This window comes from Pteronotus mesoamericanus, unplaced genomic scaffold (genome assembly GCF_021234165.1).
Source record: "Pteronotus mesoamericanus isolate MK-2021 breed Mesoamerican mustached bat unplaced genomic scaffold, CSHL_Meso_final scaffold_408, whole genome shotgun sequence".
Taxonomy (NCBI): domain Eukaryota; kingdom Metazoa; phylum Chordata; class Mammalia; order Chiroptera; family Mormoopidae; genus Pteronotus; species Pteronotus mesoamericanus.
The window spans coordinates 733,943-749,692 of record NW_026555315.1 but is presented as its reverse complement, the minus strand read 5'-3'; the positions used below and the strand labels follow the sequence as shown (position 1 = coordinate 749,692).

Here is a 15,750-nt window from a genome sequence, read left to right as displayed (position 1 = left end):
CCGGGAGGCGACGGTGGTGGCAGAGTGTCCCCAGGAGCTGCAGGGAGCCCCGTGACGCGCTCTCCTTCAGTCCGTCCTCAGCGCCGCCGCCCCAGGGGCTGCCCTGCGCCCCTGCAGCACTCCTGTCGGCCTCAAGTTGTGCGGGGGGGGGGGGGCGGGAGTTTTCTCAGGAGAAGCGGCGCTGGGCGCCACGACTCCCTGAGCCCCAAGGTCCAGCGCCCCTCGCCAGCACCCGGCCGTTGTCTTGGGGACACTTGGGGGTGGGAGCAGGGCGCCTGAGTGAGCCTGAGGGCCAGTGCCAGCGGCCAGGTGAGGGCTGGCGGCCCGCCCGGCACCCTCTCGGGCCCTGGTCAGCCCCTCAGCTTGGAGCCTCTTCATCTCCAGTGCATCGGAGGCTGTGGGGCTGCCAGGACCTCGGGAGGGCGCAGCCGGCCAGGGACACTCAGGTGACCCCCCCCCCCCGAGGGCCCGCAGCTTCCTGGGGGTTGGGCCACCCTGGCCTGTCCCCTGGACTCCCCCTTTCTTGGGGACTTATCCCCCGTGACAGGAAGTGCGCACTGGGACCAGCCTCCTGGGGGCCACCCACGGTCCCTGCCCCCGAGGCGCCTCGGCACTCTGCCGGGTCCCCTCAAGCTGGACACACAGCTGCCCACCAGGCCCCGCACACACGCACAGTCCCCTCTGCTGCCTCCCAGGAAGCTCGGACCCCATCCCTGCCCCTCCCCCACAGCACAGGGGCCCCCTGTTGCCTCCCCCCCACCCCTGCCCCCCAGTGAGCCGTCCGGCTGCCAGCTCAGCTCTCCCACTCGTGGTGGCTTCGTCCAGGGCCAGGGGCAGATCCTCTCCCTGATGCTGGCACACAGTAGGTGCGCAGTGAGCGAGACTGCAGGCAGTAACCTCTTCTGCCCCCTGGCTAGCCCTGGGCTGCCTGGGCTGGCGTTTGGGGGTCAGGGGACGCGGAGAAGGCCCCAAGTCCGAGGCCACCCACTCCTCAGTCCAGTCCTCAGAGCTCCTGCCTGGCTGCCTGCTGCCCCTCCCGGGGGCCATCCCTCCCCCTTGGGGGAGAGAGAGACCCCAGCCCCCCAGCAGCTCTGGCCCAGGGGCCAGCCCCCTTTCACGGCCCCGTGTGCTCAAGTGGCTCTCCCGCCCTTGAGCCCTGGGTACCTCTGGGGGTGACTCAGGGCCGGGGCGCCCTCATCGGCTAGGGGTTCAGCAGCCGCACTTGCCGCCACTGTGAGACCCCTCCGGGCCTGACCTCGGCGGTGGAGGCGGTCTGGGCGCCCCCTCCCGGCAGCAGGCGGGGCTGGAAAAAGACGAGGTCGCTGTGGGCTGCGGGGATGTGGGCGTCGGGCCCCCCAAGCGCTGCCCCCCGCCGCCCCCCCCCCGCCGGCGCCTCCAACCCGACAGGCCCTCCGAGCCGCCCCCGCGCCCCGCCCCGCCCGCCGCAGATATAAGGCGCCCGGCTGCAGCAGCGCCGAGCCCGACGCCCCGACCAGTCCCCATGGCCCGGCCGGCGACGCTGGCTGCTGCCCTGGCGCTGAGCCTGCTGCTGGCACCCGCCGGCCGCGCCTGGTACAAGCCGGCGGCCGGGCCCAGCGCCCACTCGGTGGGCCGCGCCGCGGGGCTGCTGTCCGGCTTCCGAGGGTCCCCGTACGCGCGGCGCTCCGAGCCCCCCGTGGGCGCAGGGCCCTCCGGCCGGACTGGCACCACCCCGGAGGATCGCCCCAGCCTGCGGAGCCCTGTGAGTGCGGGCGGGCGGGCAGGGACCGCGGCGGGGGCGGGGGCGCGTCGGCGCAGGGGCGCCCCCTCAGCCTCCTCCTGCCCGCAGACCGTTTGCGTCAAGGACGTCGCCCCGAACCTGCGGAGCTGCGAGCGGCTCCCCGACGGCCGCGCCACCTTCCAGTGCAAGGCGGACGTCTTCCTGTCGCTCCGCGCCGCCCACTGTCGCGGCGCTTGACGCCCACCGCCCCCCTCGGAGATGGCGCCCGGTGTCGCCCACCCCGACCCCACAGTAAACAGTTGAGGCAACGACACGGCTGTGTATGTGTCTGTGTGTGGGGTGGTGGGGGACGCAAGGCCGGGGACAGTCCCCAGTCCCGGGGTCCACCCCCCGCCGGAACACCCCGCACAGGTGCCACCCTAACCCCGCGGCTCCACGGCGGTGTCGTGAGCTTTCCGGGGGGGGTCCCTCGCCTTCCCGCGCTTCGGAGCTCCGCACGCCTGACCTCACTGCCTCTGTCCCCGGCCAGCCGTCAAGACTCCTCAGCCAGCCTCGAGGTCCCCTGGAGAAGGGGACCCACGACCCCGCCCAGATGGCCTCTGGCGTGAATCTTGGATGTCTTGAGGCCAAAGCGCCCCCTCCCTGGGGGGCAGCTTCTCGCATCGCTCGGTCCCCCGGCCCCCCCTTAGTACCAGGCACAGGGCAGTGGGTCTGGCAGGTCGGGACGCGCGCACCTGTGGCTGCGGGGCGGGCGCGCTGCCCAGAAAATCTCCCGCTATCCGGCCCCCCGGGCAAGCGCGCCTGGCGCCCGCAGCCGCACCTGCTCCGAGGGCGGAGGGGCCGAGCGGGAAGGCGGGCTGGCTGCGCACTCACGCTCACTGGGAAGGCAGCGGGCCGATTCCTGCCCGTGCCCCCGAGCTCCGCCTCCGGGAGGGTCCGGCCCGCGCCCCCACCCCGTGGGGCACCCTCCTGGCTGCTCAGGGAGGCCAGGCCCCGTGCCCTGGCTGGGCTCCTTGGCTGCCACTTTGAGATCGTCCCCGCCTCGGGGTGGCTCCCTGAGAGGCTCGCTCCAGCGTCCAGAAGCCCACTCGCCGCTCCCAGCTTCTTCTGACTCTCTAGGGGCTGCCTCGTCTGTCCACTCAGGGGTCCCTCTACCCAGGGGTGTGAGTGTGGGCAGGCCTGGCACCATAGGACTCCTCAGGTTGGGGGGCCCAGATGGGGTGGAGGAGGAGGGCAGGCCCTGGGCCTCTCATAGCTCCGTGGCCCCGACTCGGTGAGGGGGACAGTGGGTGAGCCTTCAGTCGCCTTGTTCCCGCGTCCGGCCAGGGGTTCTGAGTCTGACCCCGAGAATAAAATCGAGCCCTGGCCACTGTGGCTCAACAGGCCGGGGGCCGTCCTGCAAACCGGAAGGCCCCCCTGCCAGTCGGGGCACAGGCCTGGGCTGCGCAGCCCAGGTGGGGGCAGGTGAGGGGACTGATGGGCGTTTCCTCCTTTCTCCCTCCTCTTCCCTCTGTCTCAACGCAAATAAATAAAACCTTTAGAATAGAAATAAATGGCTCAAGCGCTGGCCGGGTCGCTGGGTCAGTCAGAGCGTTGTCCTGATAGGCCAGGACGCACAGGTCAGACCCCTGGCCAGGGCGCACCCCAGAATCGGTGAGTGAGCGAGTGCGCGGACAAACATCTGTTTCTCTCTATAATCAACACAAGAGTCAAACCAGAGGGCAGCACCGGCCCCGCCCGGAGAAGGCACACGGGCTCCCACGGGCCCAGCTCCCGGGGCCCCCGCCCGCCCCAGAGGCGACCCTGCAGCCACCGGCTGCTCCAGGCGGGGCTGACGCGTGCGGGAGACCCTGGGACTCTGTGGACCCCAGTCCTTCCTGCGCGGGGGGCCCGGCCCCTCGTCTTCCTGGTGACAGGCCCCAGGCTGAGGATGCCTGCCCTTGCTCCTCTCGTTCTGTCACCGCACTGGCGGCCAGGACGCCTGCGGCCCCTCCGCGCCAGGTGGGGGTGGGCAGCAGGGCGACAGCCTGACACAGGGCGCCTCCGACAGCTTTATTGGGCTGCACACCAGCCAGTTACGCACAAAACCGCGAAGTCTGTGGGGAGAACAGGGGCTGGCCAGGGCGAAGGGCCCCAGAGCGAGGCCGGGGCACCAGGGACACAGCGCGAGGCAGGGGCCGGTGCAGGAGGCGGGCTGGTCCGCGCCCTGAGGAGGAAAGGCCGCGGGCCCTCGGGTCACTGTTCCCTGAAGTGGACTCTCGCCGAGATGGGTGGGCAGGAAGTCAGTTGGGGTCTGCAGGAGCCTCCCGGGGAGGTGCGATGGAGGGGCAGCAGTGCAGCCGGCAGGGCGGGAGCGGGGCCTCCCCAGGCACGCAGGGCGGCTCCCCTCTGGTCGCCGGCACCCCCAGCTCATCCTGCCTGCTGGGCCGCCTCCCTGTGCAGCTTCAAGGGGAGGGTGCAAGGGCAGCTGCCTAACGGTGCCTCCTGTGGGGGGCGCGGGGGGGGGCAGCCTCCCCCCCAGCCCTCCCGGGGCCGGGCAGCTAAGGGGGGGCGCTGCGGCGCTGCTAAAGCCACGGGAGCCAGACGCCACGGCGTGGGAAGCAGGGTGGGGAGCAGGCCGAGCGCCGGGGCTCTCGGTGACCGGCATCCCTCGTCAGAAGGCACTGTCACTCTCCTTCTTGGGCTGCGCCTCCTGCCGCCTCCTGGCCTCCAGGAGGGCCAGCTCCTTGGCCTCTTTCTTCTGGTTCCGGGCCTCGTACTCCAGCCTGGGGACCAGCGGGGGTAAGCCGAGCGCGGCCAGGGCCTCGGGCTCTGTGCACCCTGCGGCCCAGCAGCAGCCTCACCTGTTCTGGATGATGCGCTGGACAATGAGGTCCGTGGTGAGGTCGCTGCCGCTGTCCACCTGGCAGAAGATGCCCCTCCGCTTGGGCTCCTGGAGGTGGGAAGAGGAGGGAGATGCAGGCCCGCCTCTGGGTCCCCGGGCGGCTACGTGGTGCCCCAGTGCAGCAGGGACGGTTACTCTCATTTATTAGTGTCCTGCCTCCACGGACCATGGGCCCTCAGAGCAGCGGCGGCCACCGCACCCGTTCCCCAGACCGGCTTGGGCTCAGGCCCAGCACGCCCCACCTGGTACGGGTCAGAGCCGTCCCTGTCAGGCACGATTTCCGTCTTCCCGTGACACACCAGGTCCACCTGCGGAGGGAGCAGGGGTCAGGGAGCACCTCCAGCATCACCCCGCACAGTCCGCTCCCCTGGGGAGGCCGCCCCAGCCCCCAGGAGCCTCACCTTGAAGTGGTCCAGCAGCTCTGCCGTGACCGCGTACGGGGCCCCAATCACCACCTCCGACACGTACTGCGGGGCAGAGAATGCTGCTGGTTAACTGGGACCCACCGGACAGAGGGGGGACGCAGGAGCTCAGGGGGGCCCCCAGTGGGCCCCTGCCCCGCCCCACGCTCACCCGGCAGGCCAGCACGCTCAGGGTCCGCTCGTGCAGGTTCATGATGGGGTAGTTCTTGCCCTTGTAGCGGTTGACCTCCTAAGGCCAGAGCGGGGGCAGTCAGCAGACGCCCGCGCAGCAGCCCCTGGGGGGTGCCCACCAGCGTGGGGAAGGCCTAGAGGACAGCGCCGTCTCGCGGAGCCCAGCCTCCGTCAGCACCCAGGGCCCCGCTCCCCACGGCCCCGTGTGCCCGCCCCGCGGGCCCCGCGAGCAGCTGCCTGGAGCCGAGACCTGGTCGAAGTGCAGGCCGGCGATGACGTAGGGCCTCCCCGCCAGGCCGTGCACCTTCTCCAGGAAGTCCACGTGCCCGATGTCTGTGCCCAGGTTCAGGAGCAAGTGGTGGGGCAGGACCTGCTGTCTGCCCGCCCCCGGCGCTCCCGCCAACCGCGGCGTCCCCACAGCCACCCCGCCCCAGGGCCTCGAGAAGCGAGGGGTCCTCCATGGCGCAGGCGTGGACACACAGAGGAAAGGGCCAGGGCACCCCCACCCTGGTTGCAGAGGATACGGAACAGATCGAAGGCTCCGGCCACATAAATGACCATCTCCCCCGGCTGAGGCTCCTTCCCTGAAGCAAACTGGATGATCTTCTGTGACGTCTGCAGGAACTGGGACACCCCCGTCCAGGGGTTCCGCCCACCTGGGCACTGTAAGCCAACCGGGCTCTGATCAGCAACAGAGGCCTTGCAGGCACAGGAGCCTGGAGCTGCCTGCACATGCCTGCCTGCCTGCCCGCCTGCCCAGGGGACACAGGTGTGAGGTAGGGGGAGCAGATGTGGGGGTACAGGGCAGGACTCTGAACCCCAGCTGCAGCCGCGAGCTGACTCCTGGCTCCGGCGCTGCTTCCTACCCACACCATGGCCAGGCCGGGTGGGTCCCCTGGGGATGGTGGGACTGTGGCCCTGCCCCACGGTCACAGCAGGCACTGCAGCCGCCACCACCTCGGTCCAGGAGGAGGGCGGCCAACGGACACAGCACCTGTGGGAACCCACACCCCAAAGGCCACCGCTGGTCCCCTGGGAAGAGTCTTTGGAAAAAGCCTCTCTGGCTCGCTCCTCCTTGGCCAGCGCTGGTCAGTCCTGGTCCGCACCCGGAGGCAGGAAGCGGGGTAGGGGCTGAGGCCCTGGGCAACACCCACCTTGCCGAAGCTGTCTGCGTACTCCCGGTACTCCGAGGACAGCTCCTGCGGGGAAGGGGGCGGGCGTTGGGGGCCTCGCCCTCCAGAACTGGCCAGCCCTGGGACGCTGAAGCCCACTGTCCTTGGGTCCACGGAAGGGCAAGACAGGGTGAACATGCCTCCTCGTTTCCCAGCAATGTCCTCAGTCGGGGGACTGCGGAGGTTCGGCCCCCACCCCCAAAGACTCACTTGGCTGCTGTGATGGGCCTTGGTGACCAGCAGCATGCGGCCAACGAGATCCGTGGTAGACACGCCCTGGGTGCGCTTGCACTCTCTGGGGACAGAGGGGGCCACGGGGGAAGTGGGGTCGGAGCTCTCCCGCCACCCCACCTCAGGCATCCCAGCCTCCTGGCCGCACTGTGCACAGGTGGGCATGTCCCTGGTGCTCTGAGCTCTGACCAAGACGGGGGGCGCTCTGCTGCCCAGCACTCCCGGCCCCCAGCTGTGGACACGGCAGCACAGACCGCGGCCCGGACGCGCTGTGTCCCAGTCCTCGAAAGGGCCCGAGGTGGGGCTCACCTGTACCTCCCAGCCTGCTTCACTTCCTCATAGGTGTCCCGGCCGTCTATAGTCAGCGTGATGTCATCTAAGAGGTGACACACACACAGGAACAAGGATTAATCCAAAGTCATCAAAATTTTTGGGGCTCACAACTCCTCTTCCCAGGCCAACCCTTGTGGCCTGGGCTCATTTCTAGAGGAGGACCCAGAGTGCTCTCAGGTCCCCAAAGGGCTCAGGGACCCCCAAAGCACGAAGAGGCCTAGCACCTCCTGTGACCCCGGCGGTCTGGGCCTGGCCCGACTGCCCACTCACTGCCATGGACACAGAAGTCGCAGCTGTACTTGTCCAGCGTCTCCAGCGTGGTGACGTAGGGAGCCGCCGGCACCACCTCGTCCACCCACTTGATGGCCTGCACCATCCGGTACCTCTCCTCCTGCGTGAACACCGGGGGGCCCTTGTGCTTGGCGATCTCCTCTAGGGCCAGAGCAGAGGGGCGGACAGGCTGGTGACCCGTGCCGGGCTGGCCTGCGTGCTCACCGGCCCCTCCTCGGGAGCGCCCTCCCACACCCGAGCGACCACCACCCTGCCCTGCTCCGACTGGCACAGCCGCTCAGGACGGTCTGCTGGGTAAGTGCGCCGTCCCCTCCTCCAACCGGAGTCCCAGGTGATGCTGGGGGCAGCCCCCAGGTGGGCACGGGGGGGCGGAAGGGAGGTGTGACAGCCCCAGCCTACCGTCAGTGTGCACACCCACGATGAGGTAGTCGCCCATGGCCCGGGCCTGGCGCAGCTGGTTTGAGTGGCCGTAATGCACCATGTCATAGCTGCGGGGAAGGGAGGGCAGGGCAGTCAGTCCCTGGGCTGGGGAGGACTGGGACCGAGCAGCCCTTGGTGGCAAAGGGGGTAGAGCAGGGCCCCTTTGTGGCTTCCTTAGAAAGTCTTCTGAGTAGCCACCACCAGGAACTTCTCCGCAGGGTCTGGCTGGGCTGGGCTTTCGGAGGGGAGGTGGGCGCACTGCTCCCTGGCCCAGGGCCTGGTTCGGCAAGTGCCCAGGGGCTGGAGCACACACAGAACAGCCCACGCTCCCCACTCCGGGGGATGCACAGCCCTCTGGGCCCTCTCAGATGCCAGGTGCCATGACAGTCCCTTTAAGCCGCAGAATTAAGACTGAGCTACACTCGTTGCTGCTTTGAGGCAAGTGGACAGTCTCTGGGGCCAACGTGAAACAAAGTCCAACCAAGAACGAGGACGATGCTGGCTTTGGGAACCCTGCTGCTCCGCACGGCCCCCGGACACTCCACGAGCGGGCCCACCGCCACCGCCCTGCCCCCGGGTCCAAGGGCTTCACCCCCAGGCTCTACCCCCTGGGTGGCATGCACTCTCACCCCGAGGGCCGCGGGCGGCAGCTGCTGCGGCTGGGCCCCACGCACGTCCTGCCAGGGCCGGGGAGACAGGCCCGCACTGCGCTGCAGCCCGAGCTGTGCCCTCGCGCTCACTCTGCTCCTTCCAGCCCCACACCGCCCTCTGAGTAGGCAAAGCTGCCCTGCTTCTCCAGGGGGCTCAGAGCCGTTCCACTGAGGGCCCCCTGCAACCCCCGTCTCACCACACCAGGCTCCGGCAGCCAAGCCCATGGCTCTGGCCCTGGCGTTAGAGAAGAAAGAAGTCCAAATCCAGGGGCACCCCGGCCAGTCCCCATGCCCACTGGACAGGCTGGGCCTGGGGGTGCACGAAGTGCGGGGTGGCACTGGGGCTGGGGCGTGTCCCAATCACTGCAGTCTGTGACTGTGGCCGCGGGGACAAGGGCCTGCTGGCCAGGACCAAGGTCAGAGTCCACGGACACGAGGCCACACTCCCTCTGCCCAAGGCGGTTCAGGTGCAGATATGGCTGATAAGGGCACACGGGCACTTTCCTTCTCTGCCTCCCCCAGGAAAGGGCTGAGGAAGCACCGCAGGGGACAAGGTATCACTGACAGCCCCAAACAGACCCCAACAGCGCTGCTGCCTAGCCCCGCAGAAGAGAGGGCTGGAGGGCAGCGTGGGGGGGGCGGGGGGGGGGCTTCAGTGGGGGTCCTGGACAGTCGCGCAATTCCTGCGCCCACGCTGCCCAGGCACCCTGGGGAACCTCTGGCCTTGCTGGCCAAGCTGGGGAGCCTGACATAGACGCCTCCGGGGAACACCCCGTGTGCCTGGCTCCTTCAGACGGCACTGAAACCAATAAACTCAACACGCGACTTTCGGCACCGCGGTCCACGAGCTGGGCGGGCTGGCCGGGCTGCGTCTGCGGTTTACCGGCAAACGTTGGGGAAGGAGCGCCTGCAGAAGGACGCGTCTCCCAGAACCCTGCAAGTCCCCGTGGCCCGGCCTGCGTCGTGGCCCCTCACGCTGGGCTGCCGCGGCGGGGGCGGAACCGGGTCCCAGGCATCCTCTGGGCGCCGGCAGCCCGAGTCTGCCGCTTGCCGCCCGCCACCCCCTCCCCGGCCCCGCCAACGACGACGGCCGACCCTGGCCCCAAGCAAAGGCCCCGGACCACGGCCAGCTCCCACACGCCTCTCCGGGCGGCACCACAGCGGCCAACCGCGGCCCGTCCCCCGCCCGCCGACGCCCGCCCCCGAGCTCACCAGCCGTCGCACCACACTCGCACAGCCGGCCTGCCCCCTGGGCCCGGCCGCTCGGCGCTGACCGCCACCCCGTGTCCGTTTCGGATCATGTCCCAACAGCAGCAGCTCCCCGGGGCGGCTCTGAAACTCCGAACGGTGCTACCTGCCCCGCCCTGCCCAGCGCACGCTCTGTCACGCGGGCCTCAGGAGCCACGCGCGACCAATAGCAAGCGCCACCCTGCTTGCGGAGCCCCGCCCCACCCGCCCGTCTCTTGACCAATGGTGTGCTCCAGTGGCCTGGGCAGAGCCGAGCCCCGCCCTCTGCACAGGACCAGTGGCCTTTGCTGCCAGGGCTGAGCTCCTCCCCCTTCCCTCGGCTTGCAGCCAATGGCGTACGCGCCCGTCCCCAGCTCACACCTGGCGGAGGGGGCGGGGCAGAACCACGTGGAACACCTCCCCCCGACCCTCCCCCCAATGCCCCAAAGCCGTTCGTCGGGAAGGCAGTCACGCAGTGGCAGGGGAAGACAGTGCACAGACGTTTAATGGCAATAAGGAGGCCTGCCGAGAGCGAAGGCTCCAAACCGCCCCTTGGCCGCATACCAAAGCAGAGCGAGGTTCGCATCAAGTTAGCATTCGGAGGGAGGAGACGCAGGGCGAGCCCGGACTAGCCCGGTGAGCGGGGTAAGGCCGAGTTCATTTCCTCTTGGCCAGCCCTGGGACGCCCCAGGTTCTGTCCGCAGGAAGGCGTGGCTGCCCCCTCTTCAGGGAGAGCCTGGATGGGCCTGGGGTCATCTGTCAGGCCCACAGCAGCGCAAGGGGGCGCCCATCAGAACAAATGGCTAAGCGTGTCCCGGTGAAGATGTCACCCCCGGAGAATTCTCACTGCACCACATGGGGCTGTCCCGGCCCTCGGGGTGCCGCCAGCCCAAACCGGGGCTCCAGCCATCCGCAAAGTGCCAATGCTATTCCCAGTCAAGCCCCAGGCTATGTCACTCTCTTCCTCTTCGCGCCTTTGGCGCAGCCCCTGCCAAACCAGCCGCCCAGGACTGGGGTTGAACTCAGCGGTGCGTCCCGGGCCTCCGCCGGGAGCTCCTCTCGACTTCTGCTCAGCGACTTCCGGCTGTGGCTGCCCTCTTCGCCGGGCCGCAGCGGGGTCGCCAAGGAGAAGATGGGGTCCTGCCACCTACCGAAAGGGGAAGGCCGGGTCAGGCGCGCCGGCAGGCCGCTCGCAGCCGCAGCGAGCCCCAGGACGGGAGAGCTGACTGAGGAGTGGCCCTGCCCCCTCCCGGTCTGAGCCAGGGCAGGCCCGGCTTGGCGGCAGCGCCGTTCCTGAGCTGCAGGAGGGGTACGCTCCCAGACCAGCTCGGCCTCGGCAGGACGTGTCCTCGTCGGTGACCTGGCGGCCAGGCCCGCACAGGTGGGGGGCAGTCGTCCCAGCAGGGACGAGTCACTAGCGACCCAACTCTCGCTTGTAAGGCCAGGGGCAGGTGGGCCAGACCCTCTCCCCCTTCCCAGACTGTGAGGCTCGAAGGGAGGGAAGACCAGCTGACTAGGGAGGTGTGGCCTACAGGCTCCCGGGTGAGGTCATGTGTCTGAGATGTAGAACCACATAGTATAAACTTAAGATACAGATAAGCACTGATAAGGAAAATGAGCTAAGTTAATGTAAAAAAAAAAAAAAAAAAAGTACAGTACACGATAGGCCCACATTACAGAACACCACAAACATAACATACAAGAATTGCCAGGCCCAGAAGGTGAAGGGATCCTTAATTCTTGAACCCTTTGATTAAAAGAAGTTATTGATTTCCCCTATAAGACCCTGAAAATTCACAGAGAAAGAAAGTGTAAACTTTTTACTCAATACACAGACCATGTCTAAATTATCACAAATTCTGCATTAAGGAACAGTTTCTTTAAGCTTCCCCAAGGTTGCCAGCTCCCCAAACCAAGTGCGCCGAGATCCTGCTCAGGCGGCGCTGCCGCTCAGGGGCCGCCCCCTCCAGGCCGGCCGGCCGGCGTAACGGGGCAACACCCAGGCACACAGCGGCGGCAGACTCCCTCTCCCCACAGGGAGTCACACCGGCCAGGGCGCCTTGGCCGGTCCCTGCAGAGGCCACCACACCGCAGTCACGCTTCAGACACTGTCAGCAACACCTCCAAACTCTCTCTGCTCAGCTCACAGAGAAGACAGACACAGCCCATCCACACAGGGGCGGGAAGGGGGTGGGCCCGCATCCCCTCACCTGCTATAGGCAGGGATCTCTAGGCCCAGCTCATCCATGAGGAGCTGCATGACGTCATCACACTTCCCGTGGAGCTTCAGGACAGCCCAGTCATCCTTCGGGGTCCACTGGGGACAGAGGGAGGCGAGCGAGGTCAGCACCTCCCTCCTCCCTGAGGTGCGTGAGTGCAGGACGGGAACGTCCCAGGGGAGCCTAAGGATGTGGCTCTGAGCGCCGAGTTACCTGCAAGTTCACAATGTAGAGCTTGGGCCGCCGACTGGGGGGCTTGGTCATGCACCAGAGGCGCGGATACTTCTTTAGAACCTGTGGGAGCAGACAGACCACACACACCCGGGAAGAAGGCTATAGGAAGCTGGGGTCCAACGCCGAGCTGGCCAGTGGCCAGCAGGGTCACCCCCGTCCCATCCACGGTGCCATCTGTGTACCTTTAAGCTGGAGCCTAAACACAGGATCGTGTCTGCTTTGCTGGCAGCCTGGGTGGCCGCCTCCCAGTTCAGAGGCTGCCCCAGGGTCCCCCTCTCCCCAAAGTGCACAATGGTGTCCCGGAGCGGGGCCCCACACTTGTGGCAGGCCCGGCCCGTCTGGTGCCGGTGCAGAGCCGTGCGCTCCGTCACATCGAACACCCGCACGTACTCCCTGTTGGGGGTGCAGGCTGTGCAGACCTAAGGCGGGGGGAAGGCACTGTGAGCAGGAGCCGCGGGCCCGCCCAGGCCCCCGAGCCCCAGAGGGACAGCTCACTTCAATGTACATGTTCCCATGGAGCTCTGAGATGGCTGAGCGAGGCAGCCCGCTCCGCAGGTGGAGCCCGTCGCAGTTCTGAGACACCACGTGCTGCACCTGGAGGGGACACCAGGCGGCACTCAGCGGGAGGGCTGTGGGGTGGCCACATCGGCGGCGAAACCATTCCAGGTTCGGCCGGCCCAGCGCCCCGGGACAAGGGAAGCAGGCTGGTCCTGGCAGGACTGAGGAGGGCCCACCCGTGGCAACTCCGAAGCACCTGGTGCAGCCGGGAGGGCAAATGTTTGCACCCTCCCCTCTGCCAGGCAGGGCTCGGGGCCAGGATGTTCTTTCGGGTCACCAGGTCCTGGAAGGCCCCCTTGGTTGAAGGGGCTCAGCAGAGGGTCTCCAGGTTTCCTGAGAGCCCTTTCCGTGTGGACTCAGAGAAGCTGCCCTGTCCCCTCGGAAAAGCAGCGCCAAGGCAGCACTCCAGGCCCCATGCCACGGACGCGGCGAGTACCCGAGCCAGCCACCCGGGGCGCTTACCAGCTTCTGCTCGTGTAAGCGGGCGATGCTCATGTGGGTGAGGGTGGGCTCGGCCTCACTCAGGTCGCCAGCACTGCCAGGCAGGAGGGAAGCAGAGGTCAGGCTCGTGCGGTCCCTGCTCACCCCAGAGGAAGGCTGTATGCGGCTACTTACCTAACACGCCTCCCTTTCTGAAGCAGTGTCCACACTCCATTAGGACCCCGGTAATCCGGTATAGAGGCCGCCTGCGTGGGCAAAAGGAAGGGAAGCCCAGTGAGCAGGTGTCGCTGTAGGCGCTGGCAGGGTCCCCAAGGACAGGAAGCAGGTGTTTCTCCCAACACAGGGCAGGCTGGCCCTCGACTGGCCTCTGCTCGCCCCACAGGCTCAGCATCTCCTGCTCTGCCTGCCGGAACCCAGAGGGAGTGTGCATGTGCCCTTCCTGGTGCCTGGACCCCCACTCCCACCCGCTCCAGCTCCTCCTCCATGACTCCAGTGAGTCCTGCCCCCCTCTGGGGGCTCCTCCAGCACCACGTACGGCCATACTTGTCCCCCGCACTGAGGGGGGCACTGGTTAGGCTCACCTGTGTCCCCAGGGCCTAGCCAGTGCAGAAGACAGGTGAACCCCTAGGTGAGATCCACCTCTGTCCGAATTCTACCATTCTGATGATGGAAGTGCTCTCTGCTCTACCTCCTCAAGGGCAGGCCGGCCTCTCCTGGCGAGGTAAACACGACTGGATCTCCCAGGTTCCCCATCCAGGGAAACAAAGCCACCCAGAGACAGAAAGCGGGCCAGGATCCAGGTGCCTCGTGCTCCTTGGACTGAATGGTCTCCCTCCTGGGGAGCCCTGTGTGCTCCCTGCTGCTAAAGCTCAGAAAAATGCCCACCCAGATCAGTAGCTTGGACTCACATCAAAACGCAGAACCCCACAGTAAAGCTCAGAGCAAATTAACGAGTCTCTGACAGCTCCCCAAGGGACGCGTTGACCACTTTGAAATAATCTGGTGGCAGGCAGTCACACGTGACTGTGGAGGGGAGGCCAGGCTGCCTGAGCCCCAGCTGCTTCTAAGTTAGAGCCCTCAGCGCACCTGGCGTCCTTCCTTCTGGGCCCGCTCCGATTGGAGTCTTCCTCTCGTCTTTGCCTGTGAAAACCTCACCCACCTGTCAAGGCCCGGACTCAGAGCCACACCCTACGAAAAACCAGGTGGGATGGATTCCCAACTCTGAGACCCCAGAGGGCGTGTCTGGCCTTCACCCCAGTACATTCACCGCCTTAACTTCAAATGGGGGCCTACAAGTCCGTTTGTTTTTTCCTTCCCCGCCTCTAACTGGGCGCGGCACACAGCTCAAGCCTTCTAAACCGATTACTTAGCAAGGTTTCAAGCAGAGTCATCTCACCTTCTCTAAGGAAAGAACCTCAGGGCCGCTGTTAAGGGATTTTTGGCGAATCTGGACTCGGCCTGCGGGTCAGACCCCCCAAAAGGGGGCGCCGGAGGACCGCCCCGTCCCAGCGGCTCGAGTTGCTCCCGGATCCGGGAGCCGGCCCCCCCGCGCCTCGCCTCCCTACCGTGCTGATCCCCGCGCCTGTGTAGACGACCAGGTACTTGGAGTTCCGCACGGCGCCAGCCAGCTCCCGCACTTTCCTCCGCAACTCTTCGGGGTCATCGCACACCTGTCGAGACCCCCAGGCTGGCTGTGAGCCCCGCCCCACCCCGCCCGCCCCCACCCGGCTCCGGCCCGGGCGCCGCGGGACTCGCCTCTTCCTGCCGCCGCTTCAGGCCTTCGCGCCGCCGGCTCCGGCCCTGCAGCTCGGTCACCAGGTCTGCGCTCTCCGCCAGGAGCCGGCCCTCCTCCGCGCTGCGCTCGGCCGCCGCCTTCCTCAGGATGCGCGACACCTGCGGGCGCGGGGCGGGCGGTGAGCGCGGCGCAGGCCGGGGACGCAGGGCGGGGCGGGCGGCGGCGGCGGCGGCGGCGTACCTGGCGGAGGTGCTCCCGCTGCTGCTCCTCCCGCAGCCGCCGCACCCGCTCGGCGGCCTTGCGCTCCGAGCGGCTCAGACCCCCGGCTGCCATCGCTCCCGGGGAGACGTGCGCTTCCGCTTCCGCCTCCCGGCAGGCCGCGCGCTGACGCATGCGCGCGAGGCCCCTCCCTTCCGGCCCCGCCCGCACCGCCCAAAAGAAGCACCTGCCAGTCTTTTTAAAAGGAGTTTATTGATCATATACAAAATAAAGAAAACCTCATATATCACAAACATACACTATGTACAGCAATAAATACCCGGGGCCTGGCCCAGTGCCGCCCCTCCTGGACAATAATTTAGCAATAAATACTGCACAGGGCAGGGTGGCGCCAAGGCGGGCCGCCCCCACGAGGCCCCCCCCAACCTGGACCTCCAACCACCCCCGCCGCTGGGCAGACCCCAGGGTACTCCCACCTCCCCCGGCCTCAGCCCCGGGCAGGGCAGGCAGGGTGTGAACGACTCTGCTTGGACCCACCCTCTCAGCGCCAGGAGAGCCGCAGAGCAGGGCACACTGGGCAGCCCTTGTCCTGTTGCCCTAAGATGCCAGGAGAAGGCTTTCTGCGCCCGCTCCCGTTTGGTTAAAGGCTTCCGGGACTAGCAGACTGAGGGGACGGGAAGAAGGAAGGGTCTGGGACAGGAGGTTGCTGGCAGGGTCCCTCCTCATAGTTCACTGGGGACACCCACATATCGAGGCTGCTGCTCCAGGGTGGGGTGCAACTGCGTGCCACTGGCCCAACAGGTACGGCACATGCCCAGGACAC

At 67.4% G+C, this 15,750-nt stretch overlaps 3 protein-coding genes across 4 annotated transcripts; 1 reads left to right on the top strand and 2 right to left on the bottom strand.

Moving 5' to 3' along the window:
- The first annotated feature begins 1,501 nt into the window (after nt 1–1,501).
- Nucleotides 1,502–1,957, top strand: NPB (neuropeptide B). Its single transcript, XM_054593107.1, has 2 exons — nt 1,502–1,741; nt 1,829–1,957. The coding sequence occupies exons 1-2, from the start codon at nt 1,502–1,504 to the stop codon at nt 1,955–1,957; spliced, it is 369 nt and encodes a 122-aa protein (XP_054449082.1).
- Nucleotides 1,958–4,225: 2,268 nt separating this feature from the next.
- Nucleotides 4,226–9,653, bottom strand: PCYT2 (phosphate cytidylyltransferase 2, ethanolamine). 2 transcript variants are annotated; one of them, XM_054593200.1, is made up of 13 exons: nt 9,507–9,653; nt 7,624–7,712; nt 7,204–7,365; nt 6,910–6,976; nt 6,580–6,664; nt 6,352–6,396; nt 5,722–5,860; nt 5,448–5,530; nt 5,178–5,255; nt 5,006–5,071; nt 4,847–4,912; nt 4,564–4,652; nt 4,226–4,485 (listed from the first exon to the last, which is right to left on the bottom strand). In XM_054593200.1, the coding sequence occupies exons 1-13, from the start codon at nt 9,593–9,595 to the stop codon at nt 4,374–4,376; spliced, it is 1,170 nt and encodes a 389-aa protein (XP_054449175.1). In that variant the 5' UTR covers nt 9,596–9,653; the 3' UTR covers nt 4,226–4,373. The 2 variants fall into 2 exon arrangements, with proteins under 2 accessions (XP_054449175.1, XP_054449176.1); XM_054593201.1 differs by having other exon boundaries at nt 7,204–7,324; nt 9,507–9,634.
- Nucleotides 9,654–10,021: 368 nt separating this feature from the next.
- SIRT7 (sirtuin 7) lies at nt 10,022–15,101 on the bottom strand. The gene is made up of 10 exons (XM_054593283.1): nt 14,949–15,101; nt 14,729–14,866; nt 14,539–14,643; nt 13,148–13,218; nt 12,995–13,067; nt 12,470–12,568; nt 12,157–12,393; nt 11,954–12,034; nt 11,732–11,838; nt 10,022–10,668 (listed from the first exon to the last, which is right to left on the bottom strand). Exons 1-10 carry the CDS (start codon nt 15,099–15,101, stop codon nt 10,470–10,472), a joined length of 1,263 nt encoding a protein of 420 aa, XP_054449258.1. The 3' UTR covers nt 10,022–10,469.
- Between the last annotated feature and the right edge of the window lie 649 nt (nt 15,102–15,750).

Coding starts and splice junctions, on each gene's coding strand:
- NPB (XM_054593107.1), top strand. CDS start 1,502: ATGGCCCGGCCGGCGACGCTGGCTGCTGCCCTGGCGCTGAGCCTGCTG. Junction 1,742..1,828: donor GCCCCAGCCTGCGGAGCCCT/GTGAGTGCGGGC, acceptor TCCTGCCCGCAG/ACCGTTTGCGTCAAGGACGT.
- PCYT2 (XM_054593200.1), bottom strand. CDS start 9,595: ATGATCCGAAACGGACACGGGGTGGCGGTCAGCGCCGAGCGGCCGGGC. Junction 7,366..7,623: donor CGTGGGTGTGCACACTGACG/GTAGGCTGGGGC, acceptor CTCTGGCCCTAG/AGGAGATCGCCAAGCACAAG. Junction 5,072..5,177: donor TGAGCGTGCTGGCCTGCCGG/GTGAGCGTGGGG, acceptor TCTGCCCCGCAG/TACGTGTCGGAGGTGGTGAT.
- SIRT7 (XM_054593283.1), bottom strand. CDS start 15,101: ATGCGTCAGCGCGCGGCCTGCCGGGAGGCGGAAGCGGAAGCGCACGTC. Junction 14,867..14,948: donor AGCGGGAGCACCTCCGCCAG/GTACGCCGCCGC, acceptor CCGCGCCCGCAG/GTGTCGCGCATCCTGAGGAA. Junction 12,035..12,156: donor GTTTAGGCTCCAGCTTAAAG/GTACACAGATGG, acceptor CTGCTCCCACAG/GTTCTAAAGAAGTATCCGCG.